Source organism: Caretta caretta, chromosome 7, assembly GCF_965140235.1.
Source record: "Caretta caretta isolate rCarCar2 chromosome 7, rCarCar1.hap1, whole genome shotgun sequence".
Lineage (NCBI taxonomy): Eukaryota > Metazoa > Chordata > Testudines > Cheloniidae > Caretta > Caretta caretta.
In genome coordinates this window covers 54897852-54916484 of record NC_134212.1, presented here as the reverse complement: position 1 = coordinate 54916484, position 18633 = coordinate 54897852, and the positions used below count along the sequence as shown (strand labels likewise).

The 18633-nt window shown below is 49.9% G+C and overlaps 1 protein-coding gene across 32 annotated transcripts in view; it reads left to right on the top strand.

Moving 5' to 3' along the window:
- CAMK2G (calcium/calmodulin dependent protein kinase II gamma) overlaps positions 1 to 18633 on the top strand; it is a 177056-nt gene that overhangs the window by 147774 nt on the left and 10649 nt on the right. For 4 of the 32 annotated variants that reach the window (XM_048859058.2, XM_048859057.2, XM_048859056.2 and 1 more), the window contains 6 exons: positions 8564 to 8596; positions 12214 to 12282; positions 13748 to 13792; positions 14445 to 14493; positions 16756 to 16869; positions 18377 to 18502. In XM_048859058.2, the coding sequence (XP_048715015.1) occupies positions 8564 to 8596; positions 12214 to 12282; positions 13748 to 13792; positions 14445 to 14493; positions 16756 to 16869; positions 18377 to 18502 (436 nt within the window). The remainder of the gene's footprint in view (positions 1 to 8563; positions 8597 to 12213; positions 12283 to 13747; positions 13793 to 14444; positions 14494 to 16755; positions 16870 to 18376; positions 18503 to 18633) is intronic. The other 28 variants (XM_048859066.2, XM_048859072.2, XM_048859059.2 and 25 more) reach the window with 14 other exon arrangements.

Here is an 18633-nt window from a genome sequence, read left to right as displayed (position 1 = left end):
AGCTGGAGACAGGAATGCATAGAGGGTCTGTTCCTGGATCCTGGTAGCTGACTGTTTATCATTCAGTCCCCTATTGTGATAGCTCAACTTCAGCTCTGTCCTCTTTACTATCTAAATATCCTGTCAGCTTTGGGGTGTCCCTCCCATGTCCCCCTCCCCTTAAATATCCTGTCTGCTTTGCGGTGTCCCTCCCATGTCCCCCTCCCCTTAAATATCCTGTCTGCTTTGCGGTGTCCCTCCCATGCCTTCCCTTCCCCTTAAATATCCTGTCAGCTTTGGGGTGTCCCTCCCATGCCTCCCCTTCCCCTAAAAGAGACAAGTTTCAGATGAGCATTGCTGAGTCTGGCACATAAGATGCAGGTTTAGAACAGGTGTGAACAGGCAGAGTACTTTGTTTCACGTGGTTACTTGGCGAAGTTGGGGTGCCTAGTCTGGTGCCTGAATGTCCCACTTTTAGGCTGCTTCTCACACTTCCTCAGAATGATATTGCCCTCACGTTTCCACCCATTGGGAAGCCTTTGCCACTGGATGCCTTGGGAATGTATCATTTTCTCTTTTATTAAGTGAGAGAGAAAATCTCTGTTTTTCCCCTGGCTTCCAGTTTGCAGTGACCAGACTCCTCCAGATTAGCAACAAACCTCCACATGCATCTTTGTGAAATGTACAGTGAGGCCATTAGCACAGAACTAATGTACTCTGTTTTAGGTCACTGAGCAAAAGCAAGATCTGGCTGAGCAAAGCGATGTGATATTTCAGTCCACCCTCCATTATTAAACAACTTGAACAGGATTTGAACTCCTGTCAAGGCAAGCGCTTTATCCCTGGGGCATTGATCAGCCAGCAGAATTTAGAGCTGTGACATTGGCCATCCCCAGGCACCTTCAGGATTCCACAAGGGCAATAGAAACATATGACAAATGGTGCTCGCCACACTGAAATAAAGGTTGTAAAGTTTCAGGTGGGTTCCATAGCTCCTACCCACAACTTCAAGCATAGTAGTGTCGGTGGCCATAAGATGAGCCATGCCCCATGTTTTGCTGCTTTAGCAAAACTGAGGACAAGGGGAAAGAACTTTTTACATTTCAGCTATGTCGATGCACTCTTTGCCTCTTTTTGTGTGCTGTGGTTGTGATTGGGGGGATGAATTCGGGGCTTGAACGGCAATAGAGGTTGCACAGCAAGTGGAACTTGCACTGATCGAACATTATGTGAAATGATGCTGTGGGAGAACTCAGAGGGAAGCAGAGAACCATTAATGTGGAATCCTGCTCTCCTGGGCACACAGTGGCAGGCAGGAAGAATGGGCCTCTGCTGCTGGGGGAGGAGGGGAGGAAAACTGCTGTGCAAAGCCAGGAGCTGATGTGGGTGTCCCCCTCTCCCCTGTTTCAGGATTGGTTGCTCAGGTGGCTGTCTGAACTTAAATAGACAGCATGTCGACACACACTCCCCCAACACACGCACACTACCCAACGCACACTGTCTCTCTCACATATACACTCCCCCCCACACTTCAGTTGAAAAGCAGCTGGCAATCTACTAGGATGCCCACGGAACGATTTGATTGAGAAACCTGAATCAAATGATACTGTATCTGCCCCATGAGGCATTGCAGACCCTTCCTAAAGCACCCTGCGGCCAGTTGCATAGTGGGATACCTACCCATAGTGCACGGCTCTCTCTGTCAATGCAAGAGCTGTTAGTATGGATGTGCTCTGCCAACATAAGGAGCTAGTGTGGACATGCAACAGCGGTTTAATTAAACTGGCATAACTTTTGTCAACAAAACTCTAGTGCAGACAAGGCCTTAGATTGTAAAGCCCTCTGATAGCTAAAGTCCTCCTCCAGCCGAAGGGGATTTGCAGAAGGCCACAGAGAGTGTACTTTCAGGCCTCTCCTGCCCCAGGCTCCCTCATGGAGCTGGGCCCTCATTTATATTCTCCAGCTGGGACTCAGACCCAGTCGCTGGGTTAGCTGTTTCCCAGCGCCTCCCTGCTGGCCACCTCTCAAGAACAGGGCTGGCTGCTCCCAAACCCTTGAAAGGAGTGACCACCCGGTTACAGGGTAATATCAGTGTGATAAATTGCAGCACCATGTAATATAAATGGATCGTGTACTTTCGACTGTCTCACCTGCCCTCTGCCAACCATTGGATTGCATCTCCCCAGGGCTTGTTAGAACATCCCAAACAGCTGCTGTTTTTAAATGTACCTGCCACACTAATGCATCTTTCTTTTCCCTTCTCATACAGAATCCGTCCCCCCCACCCCCAAAAGAAAACCACTGGGCTCAGACCAAGGATAGTCCTGATTCTCTCCTGCATCAGCGATTATCTTTGTCTACATAAATACATCACAGTTTTAAAGTTGATCATGTCACTGCCCATGGTTACAAACAGTAGCATTTCCCATTTAGCAAGGGAAGTCCCATTGATTTGTCGTGGTCCAGCACTCATTCCTAGCCCTAGAGGGCCCTGGGAGACCTGATTACACATTCATTACATTTTTATGGGCAGAAGTGCTATTTTAGGTATTTTAGTAGTTTAAAATGTATTATTTATATTTTTTTTTGACTCTGAGCTCTTTGCATTTGGTTTCATGGTAACAAGCACCTTGCTTTCTGGGTGGGAGATACCAAAAAATGGTCCCAGTAACTTTTAATGAACACACTGAACCAGTCTGAAAACAGTTTCTCTGTCTCACACAGCATATATGGGATGGTGGGGGCGCTGGAGGTTTCAGCGATGCTCAGAATGAGCTACGTAATTTTTATTCATGGCTCTGCCACTCATGCATACTGTACCCATCCCAAACTCACCACACCATCATTCAGATCTCTCACATGCACATCTTCCACTGTCATCAATGGCAGCTGTGTATACGTAGCTTAAGAGAGAACTGGGCTGGAAAGTATTAAAAGTTTCAGCATTTGGTGTGGTGAGGTTTATGCTGCAGATCCAAACTCTCCTCTGTTCCTTGGATGGGGTAAATGGTAATGGCTCCAGTGGAGCTGTGGCAGAGTACAAACAGATCTGTCCCTGGGGGAAGGAGAAGAGGTGTCCCTGCTGGTTGCCAGTGTTCTTGGTTCTGGTTGCCCCAGGGTTCACTGTCATGTTGCACAAATTTATTTGAGCATTAGCTTTCGTGAGCTACAGCTCAGCTCACGAAAGCTTATGCTCAAATAAATTGGTTAGTCTCTAAGGTGCCACAAGTCCTCCTTTTCTTTCCCAGTAAATCGTTATCTACGTCTGGGAATATGTGCTTCCAGCCATCAATGGGGGAAACTGTTACTCCACTTTCTTATTTATTTGTATTACAATAGTGCCTAGAGGCCTTAGCTGCAATCAAGGCTCCACATACGCATAGCAAGAGAATCTTGGCTGCATAGCTTCCAGTCTAAAGACACAGGCAGACAGAGGGTGAGGGAGGAAACAGGCATAGAGAGCTGAAGTGACTTGCTTGGTGAGCTTCTCTGTCCCCAATATCAGTGTCATGATATTCCTCTACCCTTTAAACCCCAGAATAACCACACTTTGTGCAGCGATGCGTTTTGTAGCAAGCGTGTTAATATCCACGAATGCTCTTTCCAGTCTCACATTGAGAGAAAATTCCCTGCAGATGATTGCATTTTCAGAAGCCGTGTAAAATACTTGTGCTAAGACCCCAGAACCCAGTTTGCTTCTCCAGAGCAGGAACTACTCTTGCTAACTTGATTTGAGTCACTGTTTACTTCCTGCAGCATCGTCTAGTCTGCTTTTTATTTTCTGTGGGGTTTAGAATGATTTCTGCCTGCCATTTCTAAGATTACTGCTGTTGTGCTCGGGGGCGGTGGGAGGGGGGGTGATGATTCATAGGGAAGTGTTGTGATTTCTGCTCATTTGTTTGTGGTTACCGAAGGCAAAATTCTGCACTCCAGTCCCAATGTAGATATTCTGCTCTCCTTTCATGGGTGGCTGCTTGTTTTTCCTCCATAACTTCTCCTTCCCATCACAATACAAGTGTTCCTGTTCATCTCTCTCTCCTATTCCCAAAGGCCAGCCCTTGGTCCCACCACCGCATCATCCCCAACTCATCAAACACGCTGGGTAAACCATTTCCATAAGTCCCTCTGCTTGGTATAGAACCCAGGTCTCCTAAGTCCCGTGTCCTTCCACAAGACCAATTTTCTACTCCAGTCATAACCTGTATTGTGCTCCCGCTGCAAGTGTTGATACAAGGGATAAGGCAGTGGCCAACTGGGCCCCCTTACCTTTCATCCTCCCATTGAAAACTCTCAGCCCACCTAAAGCTAGGCAAACGTGTCAGACTTCCGATGGATAGTAATGTCTGTTAGGAGTGATTTTTTTATGACATTTTTATACCAGCCAAAGCCCTAATGTAAAAAGTGCTTTTGCAGGTATAGTTTTTGTTCAGGGAACCTGTATAAAAGCTGTGCTGGCAAAAGCAATCTTTTGTTGATATAAACTGTGTCTCTGCTAGGAGAGTTTCCTGGTATAGCTATGTACTAGTAAATCTTTTCTAGTGTAGACCATGCCAACACATCAGGTCAAAAGGCAGCTGCTAAGATCCTCCTCTCTCCAAGTCTGACCACATCGTCTCCCTCTGAATCCCCCCGTCGTTTCTAGTTTTCACCATGTAAAGGTGGAGTTTCTTGTTCTGTTCTTCAAGGCCCTTCACGTTTCTTCCCCTCCCTACTTATTCAGTCTTCTCCCTTATCCCATTGCCTGCCCCGGCATCCTCTAGTCCACCAGTGATTCTCGACTTGGCTGGCCACTGTCTGCTTCCTCGCATATTCCTTTGTTCATGGAACAGCCTGCCTTTCAACAGGGCTGTAAGGCCAGAGCCCCCTCCTTCAGATGGCTCTCAGTACTCACTTCTCCTGGAAGTCCATAAGGAATTGACCAGCCCAAAACTTGGTAAAGGCATTGCTGTGTATGGCTGATATATCCCTCTGTTTTGTAGAAAGGAGTTACCTAACAAGCTTAGCGCCTACCATCCCCATGGCCAGTTTGCTGTAGGTTGTATCCTGCTCCTCCTGCTGCTGGCTATTTGTCATCTTAGACGTTAAGGTCTTTGGGACAAGGACTATCTGGTGCACAGCACCTAGCACAAAGGGGCCCTGATCCTGACTGTGACCTCTGGAGTTAGGAAAAGAGATTTGGGGATACTTTATGGCAGTCTCTTAGGACGTGATGTTGCCTCATTAGAATACTCACATGGTCAGGAAAACAGTAAATACAGTGAGATCTGTTTCCATCATCACTGGCTCAGAGGCATATTTCCAGCATCTGGAAACACACTTTTTTTTTTGCTGTCGTTAAATAAAAGAAAGCACCTTTAACTGTTTGAACAAGGAATCTCTCCCTGCTTTGTATTGTCTGTTAATATACAGGTGCTCTTCCTCTAGTAACTTCACTAATTACCATTGGAAGGTTGTTCTAATCGATACCTTTAGATTAGATGGTCGGGATATTTAAATGTAGAAATTGCTGTGGGCTGCAAGCTTTCCTCTATTGGAGACTGCAAGTATTTTATCATTTCTGGAGGGGTTATTTGGCTGTTTTAAGAGCAATTTGATAAGTTAACTTCCATGGAGAGCGCCATCTACCATTATGGTTTGTGTGTGCTAATACTACTGCAAGGGGCCCTCTGGAAGTGCCTGTAAATGGAGAATGAGTGGTTTTGGGTTTGGATATCATTCTGGCCCTGCTTGAAGTGCTTTATTGCACTAGGGCAATTTGGTGTGGCTGTGGTGGGCTGCATTTCTCTCCATGGGTGCCAGACAGTATTATCAAGTGCTGTCACAATCTCAAGTATATTTTGACATGGATGCTTTTTTTTAAAAAATGTTTTTGAGCACTGATTAGTCGTGTAGTATCTAGTCGTAAGATATGCCTACGTCTGTCTTGTGGAACAATCTTAGCCCTGGTCTACGCTGGGGGTGGGGTCGACCTAAGATACGCAACTTCAGCTATGCAGATAGCGTAGCTGAAGTCAGCATATCTTAAGTCAACTTACCTGCCTGTGAGGACGGCGGCAAGTCGACCGCTGCCGCGCCCCTGTCGACTCCGCTTCCGCCTCTCGCGAGCTGGAGTTACGGAGTTGACGGGGAACGTGTTCGGGGATCGATTTATTGTGTCGAGACGAGACATGATAAATTGATCCCCAATAGATCGATCACTACCCGCAGGTTTCAATTAGTTTCCTTACCTTTTTTGTGTGAGTTAAAATCTGTTCATCCACTTCTTATTGTTTATCTGGTATTTTTTTCCTGTTATACGGGGTGGGGATTATGTGGTGTCCAAAACTTCCAGAGGCCTTCCTGTTCGGTTACTGGTGTTTGAATTTAAGCTGTACTTTGATTAGTGGGTTAACATTCAAATCTGCAGAGAGCTTGAGATTTCCTCTTCCCTGTGTAATTCCTGGGGAGAGAGGTAGAGGGTGGTTGTTTCTGTATTTTTTGTATTACTTGTTTGGACCCTGCGTTGATACTGAGATCTGACAGACAACTGTTTCTTAGCTTACCATTTTCACAAGCTAGTTATTTAAGTCTGTTGTGCCAGTGGTCTTGCTGATGCTGTATAGATGGGAATCGAATATAAACTGCCCTGGAAGATCTGTATGTCTCATCTCTTGTGTCTCTCCTCCCCACCCTCCCTTTTTTTCTTCTTCTTGGAAATGTATCAAAGCTCAGAATGAGGTTGATTCTCCTCCCCCCCCCCCCCCCAGGGAGAAGCTTCCCTGTAGCATATGGGTGCAGATCAGACTGTGTTCTGTCTGTCATATGCTTCCGTAGATTTGTAGAAGACGGTGAAGCCTAAAGTTTGAGGGGTGGTTCCTTGGCTGGGGTAAATGGTAATGGCTCCATTGGCTCCAGTGGAGCTGTGGCAGAGTACAAACAGATCTGTCCCTGGGGGAAGGAGAAGAGGTGTCCCTGCTGGTTGCCAGTGTTCTTGGTTCTGGTTGTCCCAGGATTCACTGTCATGTTCCACGATGATGCTTAGGTCATTGCTGTTGGCTTTCCAACCCAGCCCATCACTTTGCTCTGACTTGGCCTAAAAGGAGACTGGATTTGGCTGGCTGACTTAGCCGATGGACAATCCCTGTTCTGAAGCCCATAAAGTGGTGTGTGGGTATTCAAAAATGGTCCTTTGAATGCTCTTCCCTAGGGGTTATATCTTCATCGAGATCATTAATTGCAGCCCTTTGGGTGGCCCTGCAAGTTTCAGAAAAGCTTGTGGAGATGCTAACATTCCCTGGGAGAAGGCTGGGGGAAGCCCTGGAACATAGGGCGGATGAGGGCCAGTTCCTGCTGCCTCTGTGAAGATTGGTGCGTGGTGGGCCACATGTGAGAAGGTCTGCAACTACTCAAGAGCCCCAAACTCTCACATACAGGCTCAGAATGAGGCAGGAAATAGATTTCTATTTGCAGTTGTTCATACCCTGCCTGCCTGGTCCCAAACCATGCTGAGTGTCTGAGAATGCATCTGGTGCTATGTGTGTGTGTTGAGGGGAGCATCTATTTCTCTGAATGACACTGTCTGTATGACTTCCTCTGTACATGTGTGAGAGCACTGGCAGAGCAATGGATTAAGGTTGGATTCATGCCCAGGCCAGGTGGGGACCCATAAGCTAACAAAACGGGGGGAGAGATGTCTTCGAGGACCAAGGCCCTTTGTGCCCCTTATCCCACTTCTGTGTGCGAGAGGCTCTCTGAACACCAGCCGGGGGGGGGGGGGAGGGGTTGTCACCCTGCAGAAGGGGTGGGTATTGAACAGTTTAACTGACCCCTGGGGGTTAGCTCCAGTGACGGTACAGGGAGGGTTTGCCCCTAGGCTCCCCCATAGCCTGAGTTCAAGCTGCTCACGCAAGGTAAAAGCAGAGTTGCCATGCCTTCAGTGCTATTTTAACTTGGGTTAGCTGACCCAAGTTAAGGACACACCTTGTTTGTAGTGCAGACAGACCCTGAGTGTGGGGGCCCCTCCCCCATCTGTGCCTGGCAGTGTGTATCAACTCCCCTGCCCCTCCCCCTTTCTGTTTGGGAGTGCCTTTTGCTTCCCCTGTCTGTGTGCATGGGGAACCCTTCCCTGTTCTCTGCACCTGGAGGTGCCCCAAGCTCTCCCACGTGCATTCCTTTTCCTGCCCTGTGAGTGCTTGGCACCCCTCCCTGTCATCTGCATGCATGGGGGTGGTCTCTGCCTGCCCCTTCTCTGTGGGAAGCGGTGCTTCTCCCTCGTCCCTAGTCTGCGGGCACCTGCAGGCACCCCTCTGCATGTGAACATTCCCCTCCTCCAGCTCTGTGCATGTTGGTACCTCCTTCCTCGCCCCCATCTCTGCACATGTTGGGTGTCTTCTCCCTGGTCCTGTCCCTCCCCTCCCGTGTGTGGGGGGGTGTTCTTTGTTAACACTGCCTGTACTTTGCACCCTTTCCGTGAGTCTGCATTTCTTCTGCTTCTCCTTCCTGCCCCAGGGGAGTGTTGGTGGCACTAACGGGTGAATAGTTTCTGTGCTTTTCTTCTCATCGCCTCTCTTCCTTCTTTTTCCCCCTCTCTCAATGGTGTGTCCAGAAAAGGAAGTCGAGCTCCAGTGTGCATTTGATGGTGAGCACCTCCCGTAAGCTGCCTGTGATCCGTGCGTCCACCATTCTCATGCCATGCACGCTCAGCTTATGCTCATCACCCTACATAGCATGTCTGTGTGGGGGTTGTGGGGGGAAAGTCATCTTGCACTTTAAAGGTCCATGTCCTCACAGAAAAGGCCACGTGATTGGTCAGGAGCTGGCCAGTCACCAGCTTCTATTATGTACAGAAAACTGGCTACTTAAAATGCAGTTTAATATATCCTGCCATTGGCGGCTGATCCAAAGGAGAAACAAATGGAGAAGTCATCAGCTCCCCGGTGGGTCTCGGCAAAGCAGAGCTGTGTCTTGTCTGAACATGGGCTTGTCATTTTGCTGTAGAAGTGCCAAAAGAAGAGCAAGTGGTGGTAGTCCTGCAGTGTGGAATGAATAGGAGTCACCCTTGATGTGGCAGAGGCCTCTCATGGAGCTCCAAGGCACACAAAATAAAAGGTGCAGGAACAGCACCACCTGGTGGCTCAAAGCAGCCCTTAATTTATTTTCTTTACAATTCTATACTGAAAAGCTTTGTCAGCCCTGTAATCCAGAACTCCCTGTTATCCAGATCTGTTACATTTCCCAGCATGAATCAAGTACCCAGTGACACCTTCCCCACTGTATCCATTCCCCCTTCATGCATCCGAATATGTTTGCTTTCTCTAGAACATGTTGGATAAATGGTGATGCGCTGATATCTCAAGCGAGCAAAAAGAAAACCAGCCAGTGCCATATTCCAGGGGATCATCTGCAGCCTAGTAGCTACTGCCCAAGTCTCTGTCTCAGAGATGTGGGTGGTAACTAACATGCAGGAATCTACCGTCTGCTGCGTTGCAGCCTTTGCCTCCTTTCAGACAGAACAGGGGCTCCCTAAGGCAGGAAAGCAAGCAATGTTGAGTGATGCCAGAGCAGAGGAGTCAGCTTCTCTGTTACTGCCTGGGAATTCTGCCCTCCCTCGGTCACATTAAAACTTTACAAGTAATAAATCCCAAAGTACCACTTGGAATACCCCAGGGCAGAATTTGACTCCGGGGCTGCAGCCCCTCCTTCTCTCAATCCCCAAAGTATTAAATGTAGGGGTAGGAGTTCTTGGTGTCTGTCTGTCCTCTTCTCTTCTGCTCAACATCAGCACCTACCCTTACGCTCCCTCTGCTCGTTGCATCAAGGCAGCTGGGAAATGAGAATCAAACAATGTCTCAGGGATCACTGGGGCAGTGAAGCTTGGAGAAACAACCAGTGAATACAGGGCAAGCCCAGGTGGCCAGTGTTTGCTTTCCTTTCTTCTAGCTGGCTGGCACCTGTGTCCTTAGTGCTATGGTCACTGGTCTGTTTTCTCTCTTGCACCCTCTGTGTTGTCTGTCTGTCTCTCATTGTCTAGCTCAGAGAGCACTTTCACTGGTTCTGCCAAAACTGGTCATATCAAGTAGCTCTTCTCAATGGCCTGATGCTTTCCTATGTGGACCGCCTTCTTTTAAAAGTCAAGATCTTCATCTGTACTGCACGAATCTGTAAGGATACTTGGTGCTCATGCAGGGGCAGGGGTGTGCATGCACGTGGCTCACTTGTTTGCTTACTGAGCCCATATGTGGGGTGTCTGCCTGTGAAAGTGAAGAGCAATTGGTTAAATGGCCACAGAGGCCCAAAGAGCAGAAGTCGCTAGGTCAGGCATCTCCCTAAGGTACAGATATGTGGAGCACGCCAGTCACATTTTCTGTGTCCTTGGTTTCGTAATGGCTTCATAGGGGAATTAAGCACAATGCTGTGGATCTGGTCAGCTGGCGAACATCCGGGACCTTGATACGCTGTGCAGAACTACCTCTTCCTTCAGTTCTGTTGGGACAGCAGTGGGGTCAGGTTGGGCAGCCAGGTGTTCCATGCAGGATGGAGAACAGGTCTGCTGCATGCGTTTCAAAAGCTCTTGTGGGGCTGAGTTGTGTGAGGTAGCTGGCCTTGAGACCTAAAGGGTGATTATCAGCTGTTCTGCAGTGAGGTTTGGGGTTGTAGTGGCTCCCTCGGAGGTTCTTTTCAGTGAAGCTGCCTCCTGTTCCAGAGCTGAGTCAGGTGTCCAGCCACATGGCAGCTCCCCCCACATGTCTGCACCAGCAGGCTAGAAGCACCCCTGCCGAAGCAGTGTACACGGAAGGCCGGAGAGCAGGATAATGTGTGGCCACACTGAGATGGAGTGTCTGATGTGTGCATGGAAATGCTGCTCTTTTCCTAGCTTTGGGGGCTGGGCAAGCCCACCATGCTCTGTCCCCATGGGACCTGAATAGAGCTCCAGGAGGGCATGCGGCTATGGAAGGAAAGCCAGAGGAGAGGAGAGTGGTGCGGGGCCGCACAGGCACCTCAGCCCCATGTTATCTGCTTGCAGTGGGTGTGTTTAAACTCGCGCCAGGCCTTTTCTGATTTAGCATTTGAATTCGAAATCCCCCAGCCTTGGTTTTGGTTCCTGGGTGGTGAGGTGGTGGATGTACTAGGATCCCCTGAGTCACCCTCTCTGTGCTGCTTTTGAAGGGTGGGGAAGAGGGTGCAAGGAGGCCAGCCAGCTCTGAAGTCTGAGTCCCTACGAGGCTGATTTGTAGCCAAGGGATTGCAGAGAGCCTGCGGTGCTGCTGGTTTTATCTTGTTGCTAACATTGGGTAGAAGGGAAGACATAGGGGAAGAGGGGTGAAACTGTCTCAGTCACGAGAGCCCTGCCTCCTGTGTGGGGGACAGGCCTGTTCCCCCAGCATTGCACCGCGGGCCCTTGGGAGACTCATGCAGGGTCATGGTTGGATTCCCAGGCGAGGCAATGCACCATGGGAAGAAGCCTTGGTGCATGCTGGCCTGGCCTGCACTTTCTTGATTCAGCAGGGCCACTCTCACCAAACAGAAGGTCTTCGTGCTGCAAGCAGGAGGGGGGTTGGTAGCTCTGCCTCGCCGTTGGGCTGTGTGAATGAGGAAGACAGAGGTGTTACTCACCAGCCCTGTCTACGAGAAACTCACTGGGGAAAAACACAAACCAGCTAGGCAGCCTGCAGGACTCACTCACCCCTCGCAGCTTCCTTCATGCTCTGGCCCTAATGTCACTCCACACATCCCCATCATCCCTTGTCCCACCTGAGCACCTTCTCTGGGGCCCTGCCAGCATCGTCCCATGCCTGGGTTCCCAAAGGCACAATCCCAGACCAGCCATGTCTGAGATTGCCCCACTCATTTCCTGTATCTATCACAGTTGTAGTCTGTCTGTACGCAGCCCTGGGTCCTCATCTCCTGGGGTCACCGCCAGCTCCCAGCCCTCCTGCCCCAGAGGTTCTTGTTTGCACCTCTCTCTACCTCCCTTCCCCCTTTGGACTGCTGCCTCTTTTGCTCTCCTTTCCCATCGCTCTAACCATCCATGTATATTTGGGTATGGGTACATCTGCTTACACCTGGTCACCCCCGGGGGAAGGATGGTCTCTAGCGACCAGGGATGGGTTCCCTTGTCCTTATCTCTTGCTGCAAGATGAGTGTGTGGGGATGGGGGCTGAGGAGATGGTGGGGAGTTACAAGGACAATACTTGAAAGATTTGCTGACTCTGCTACCCAGCAGAGGAACTAAAACAATCTGTTTTTCTGTCTCAGCCACAGAGCAACAACAAAACCAGTCTAGTAAGCCCAGCAAAAGAATCTCCCCCAGTGCAGACGTCCATGGTATCTTCCCTGACTACTACTACTTCCTTGTCTTTCCTGTTTGGGTTACTTTTGACTCTTGCCTCCCTGAGTGCTGCTTGTTCTGCTCTGTCTGAGCTTGTGTTTTGGCTTAGTTCTGTCTGTCCCTCTGCTGCTGTGGGGTCTAGTCACAGCCGTAGGGGGCTGCGGAAGCTGAGTGGAGTGGTGGTTGGATGTGGGGACTGCAGCCGGCCTGGATTACCCCCTCACCATCCCTGTGTAATTTTCATCTCTGACTTGGGGGAGGCTGGTTTTGAAGAAGATAACGATGGAGTCACTCTCCAACACCCGGAGCATGGACTTCAGGCCACCGTGAGTGGGTGGGGTGGGCACACATGTCTCAAAGGAACCCCTTTGTGGCCCCCTCGCACTATTGGCTGCGAAGTTAATCGCCTTCTGTGCTGTCATCACCCATTCATGTTCTGCAACATGCAGTGGGGTTGTAGGGCATGCTGTGCCTGGTATGTTTAGCAGCCCAGCCCAAGTGCGTTCTACCTGGGTACCTTTGGAAGATCAGGCAGCAGTCAAGTAGGTAGTGGAGATGGATGGGTGAGAGTGCATTCTACCATCGCAGCCCCTGGTGCCCTTGCCGATCTATCCAGAGGAGTGATGTAGGTGGGTGACATGGGGCAGGATCCCACGTGTTGTCTCCAGAGCAAAAGGATAAGTGCAGAAACTAGCTTGTGCTCCTGGAGGCCTAGCAGCTGCTTTCTGTAACATTCCAGAGAGTTTTTTCCCTGGGACATTTCATAATTTTAAGCTTCCCCTGCATTGGCTTTACCTGCTCCTCTTTTGGTGCTGAAGGCACCTTTCTGATGCTTTTTTGTGTTACAGATGTCTCATTTGGGAGACGTTTGTTTTAGCAAATTATGCATTTTCCTTTGCAGCCCAGTTCCCTGAGCAGTTCCTCTCTGGGACACATTGTCTTATTTTATCCCCTTTTTTCTTATGGAAATTATGAATGTCCCTTTTCAGAGTAAAAAAATCTGGCAAACTCAATGGAAAGCTGGGAGACAAAGGCCCTTGCCCCACCCACCACCATCCCCCTTGCCCCCCTCCCCCAAAAATCTGTTCTTTGAGAGAGAACCTGCTGAGGGCTCATTGCTTAGTCAATTGCCTTCTAGAGGGTGGAGATTTATACTCCCAGCTGCTAGCTGGGCACAGGTTTAAGGTGTGTGTGCCAACAATGTTCTCAAAAGGCAAATTGGAACCTAGTGGGTGTCTGGGGGCTTTGTCTCCTTGCGAATGTAGCTGTTTGTTGAGCATCTCTTTTCAAGAAGCCCTTGGAGCAGAAAGTGTGTGTTTGGACACACGTCAGCAGCTTGGAGTTTGTTTGTTTGTGATTTGTTTCCATGTTGGTCACTTGTTCTGTGCTTGTTGGAGAGTGAAAACAAGGGGAAAAGGTTTGAGAATCTGAGTTTAATTCTTTTCTCCCCTCCTTTCATAGGAGCCTCAAACGACTGTTGTCCACAATGCCACAGATGGCATAAAGGTAAGGGCGTGTCGCTATTATTTTTCCTTAGGGAAACCTCCGTGACCCTAGTTCCTGCCCCTTTGACGATGCATCGCAGGATGGTTGTGAACAGTCGCTCTGGCACTGGGAGGGTTCTGTTAGGTGACTGTGGACCTCTAGAACACTTGGGCAGGGAGGGCTAGTAAATTCCAAGTCAGATTTCACTGTCCCTTTCCTGACCCAGTGGGCAAGATCCTCACCAAGTGCATACTAATGGTGGGCTCTGGAGTTGGAGACCGGTTCCTTTCAGTGCGCTCTAAGGTACAGTTGTAGGTGATCCATATTCCCTCTTCTCTCACCTCATAGGAGAACTCTCCTCAGGGTGAGTGCGGAATTGTCCCCTGTGATATATACTCCCAGGGCTTGGTGCTGCCTTCTTGAATGGCCCCAGCTTTGAGGGCTTGTGCCACTTCTCATGAGATGCTACTCCAACGCCTAATTGATCTTGCTGCTAGGTATTGACTAATGCTTTGCCCGGTTTCATCCCACTCCTCTTAGTAGTACTCCTTCTATCATCCCGTTCCTGTCTCTTCCTTTGTTTTGCCCTTCCCCCATCCTCTTCCACAGACAAACGGAAGTGTCTTCAATCTACTGACTTTGCCATCTAGTAACATTCTCTTGTGCCGTGCAGGGTTCCACAGAGAGCTGTAACACCACCACTGAAGATGAGGATCTGAAAGGTAGGTGATATTGTGGGGCTGTGGGCAGGAGACTCTGGAGGTCCGACCTGCAGAGTTCAGTCGTCATGGTTTAACATCCCCAGAGCTGTGCATCTGATTCGGTTCTTGAGTTTGCCATGGCTTTGTCTGCCAGGCCTATTGCAGTGGGGTCATGGGTATGCACCATTCAGTCTGCTTTGAGGAAGTGGCCAGCCTGGCTTTTGGGGCATGTGAACCCTCCATGCCCCAAGTTGTGTGTCTTGTTAGTCTCAAGGTGGGAATTCTGTCCTCACGGGCATTGGAATCTCTCCATTCCCAACCATTTACAGGACTGGAATCTCTCTCTTTTTTCCCCTCTTCAGATCTGGAATCTAGCTGTTCCTTTCTGTGTTTCGACACAGCTTGCAGGGGATTGAGATCTCCTTGTTTCACCCCGTCCAAGAAGCTCTCTTGTTTCCACACCCATGTCTTTTGGATGGATGTACTGTCTCTGGTCCAGGGCAAAGGGACTCTGCTCTCTCTGTTCTGTTTTCCCTTTGCAGGTGGAAATGGAATTCCCTGGCTGCCCCAGCGTTGGGGCATGTTAGAGGAGAGAGATGTTAATAAAGGGGGGTGAAATTGTATACCTCTACATGACCACATTGTACAATCCTTTCTCCTTCTTGTGATGGACTTACATGAGTCAGACCTGCCTGGCCTGGAGTGCAGTGTTTCAGCAGCTGCCCAGTACACTGGGAAGTGTAAGCAAGTCAGGGAAATTCCAGCCACACTGAAGAGGAATGTGGTGGAGGAGACAGTGCTCTCCCTGGGAGCAAATTCTGAAGTCTCTCTCTCTCGGGTGGGGGAGAGGCAGTAGGAAGCAGTGAGGCACAGGTGTACTCTCCCCCGTTATAACCAAAGCCTGTTCTGTCAAACACCCAGGACAGCACTAGTTCTAGCCCTGCCAGTCTCAGGGGGCTGTTCTTACTGATACCACATGAGTCAGCTGTGATGATTCATGACTCGCTGCACAATGAGCTGCTGGCAGCCGTTCTGAGGAGTCATGGGGACCAGAGAGAGACACTGCTGGTTGGACAAACTCTCTAATACAGGTCCAATTTCAAGGGGAGACCTGGCCTCATCACATGCTAATGCTGTAGCCCTCACTTCTGCCCAAAGTGAGGCTTGAATGAAGCCAACTTGAGGGTTGGGGACTGGATGACTCAGGAGATTAGTAATGGCTAGTGGAATATGTAGCCTCTGATCCCTGGAGACATGAGTCAGAAACCAGTTTGGACTCTTTAATCTCAAATAGATGACTGTCCACATTCTGAAGTCACTCTTCACTGAAGCCCAATACCATTGGCAATTTGTGCTTGGCAGAGGCCTAGAACTGTAGCAGTGGGTGCTGCAGGTCTGGAGTGAAGGGCATTAGCAGAGCTGTGAAGAAAGAGGAGAGGGTCGGCACTGGCAAAGCAAGGGGACCATGGGTTGGGATAAGGTGTATTGAAGGGCTATGTAGGGAACCTAAGGCTGGAATGGCAGGGATACTGCTGCTCAGAATTGGCGTTTACTGACTGAGCTGTGGGGGTATCTTCTTAGGACTTGGAAGAGCAGAAGATGCTGCGGTGTGGGGTGGTGGCAGGGAAGAAGCTTGCACAGTTACTGTCTGCACCATGTCCAGCGTGGCTAGTACTGTTGTCCCTTTACTTCTAGGAGTGCCAGCACTCACCAAATGCTTCCTGATTTAACTCCTCCCTCAAAGTAGTTAGCTAATCAGAAGTTGAAATCCAGTGAGAGGCTCAGAAGGAGGACCCCCTTTTCTCTATCACACACAGACACACTGCAGGTATCTTTCCCTGGTTACAATGTGTTCATCACTCGAGCCAAGAAATTCATCCTCCCTCCACTGCGAAGCTTGGAGTCCTCAGCTCCCTATACAGCCAGGCCCCTGGGGAACGAGGAGCTACTTTGCTGCTGCTGAGTTTGCATGAGACAGACTAGGCAGGTGTACAAGGGCAGGCCGATGTCAATGGAGCAGTAGACAGCTTTAGGTATGTGGTCAGTGATGCCTCAGTGAGCCATTGGTTGGAGTGTAGCAGGGCTGAAAGGAGCATGCAGTTCTACATTGTACTGAGGGACTATGGTGTAGTGCAGGCTGCTTGCCTTTGTGCTGGAGGGTGCTCTTGCAGGTTTCTGTGCCCATCAATGTGGTTTCTTTAATGTTCTCCTTCCTTTCTCTTTTTTTATTTACTGAACTGCGTGTTTTGTTGTTTTTGTGTTTTTAATTCCCTGCCATGCTAGCTCCCCCTCTCTCCACCGGGGATGGCAGCTCAGTGCTTGAAGGACGGAGGCACAGTGAGAGCAAAACACAGACTGAGTCCATGCAGTCCCAGCTTTCTCTCTGTTTCTCAGCCAGTAAGTCCAGGGGTGCAGCGCTCCACAGCATCCTTCCTCCACCCTCCCCATGACCTTCCTTTCCCCAGTTCCCTTCCAGAGGGTGGATTTTCATTTCCAGTACTTCAGCGTATAAATAAATCCATCTCCCCTCCCCCACATGCTGAAATTCTCCAGAGCCCCCTGTAAGGTGGACCCTCATCCTCACTAATTCCATTCCCCTGCTTCCCTGTGGATAAGGCATGGCATTCTCTTCAGTGACACTCGCTGGGTGACGTTGCACAAGTCATGTTGCCTCTCGAGCCTCAGTTTACCCAGCTGTAAAATGGAATGAGACTGGCCTGACACTCAGAGGTGGTGTGAGGCTGAATTGTTTCCTGTTTGTGTTGAGCTTTGAGCTCCTCAGATGGAAGGTGCCATGGAAGTGCTGAGTACCAGTAGTAGAGTGAGTCACCTCGCTGGGAGTAGGGCTGTGGCAGCTGGAAGACCCCTTCCCTGTGCCTTCTGCCGTGTCTGGAGCTCTTTGTGAAGCCTTGACTCTGGAGGCACTTTCCCTCTGCGTGTGCGTCTCTGTTGTGTGTCTCGCTCAGTGCTTCAGTGGGTTTGGACCTGAAAAATCCCGTCACTTATTGCGTGTTCTCCCAGGTCTTCCCTGAATCTGTCAGCTCTGTAGCATCCTGGCAACAGAGACACTGTAAGAGCAGGTGGTCCAGCTATCCATGCCCCTCCCTGTAGGCATGTCCTGGAACAATCTGTCTGGGTCTGTTCTCCTAGTGGCCTCACGGCCTACCCAGAGGGGACCATAGTGGAAAAGGCCACAAGTGTAGTGATGCCTGGAGGTATTGGGAGCCCTCCTATCAAGCTGTCTATAATGGGTGGGAGGGAACAGCTGCCCTCTCCTCTTGTCCCTCCTTTGCTGCCCCCCATCAGACCTCCTTGTTAGCTCATTTGGTGAAGTGGTTGCGCCTCCCATTTGGAAGCATCTTCAAGAATGTGTGGCTTTGATAGGCACAGTGACTGGGGAGAGGGTCCTCTGAGCCAGATGGGAAGGGAAATGATCTGTTAACTCCAAACCGCTGTGCCCCCGCCAGCACTGCTTCCTACCTTGTCCAGCCGCCCTGGCCGCGGTGCAGTGCGATGTGCTGAGCCCCCTGAGCGAGGAAGCATTCTCCCTTCCCGCTCCTCCTGTCTTAGATTTGCAGTGATTTGGATCTCCTGCTCATTCTCCCCTGTGCTGCTCAGTCACTGACCTGAGAGGGTGGGCTGCTTCAGGACATGCTCAGGCCAAGCCCTTTGGCATCCGTGAGATTTCCGCTATGCTCCAAAGGATTTTCCCCTGCCCTTCTGAGCATTGCGCGGCCCACACGGCATGACAGGAGCCAGCCTGGAAGGTGGGGGTTGAAGGGGTGTGGGTCTGTGTGGAGATGGGGGCTGGGACTGTGTGGTGTGCTTCTCTGTTGGTTTTATTTTGCATTCTGTTGTTGTTGGGTTTTTTAATATTATTTTAATGCTTACGTTTGTTTTGCAGCCACGCAGTCTTGTGAGGAGAAGCTTCTTGCCTGGGACAGCCCAGGGCAGACACTGGAGTTAGAGCGTGCTCAGTCGGAGCCTTTGCTAACTCCTGTAGTTCCGTTTGTATTTAACAGTGCAGCGTGTAAGTTAGTGGTTGGCTAGCAGTAGTGGAGTAGTGCAACTAATTCTAGACGTCTAGTTACCCTCCTCTTCACCCTTATGCACCCTGTCCTCCTGGTCCCTGCTCGGGGGGGGGGGGGGGGGGGGCAGTTG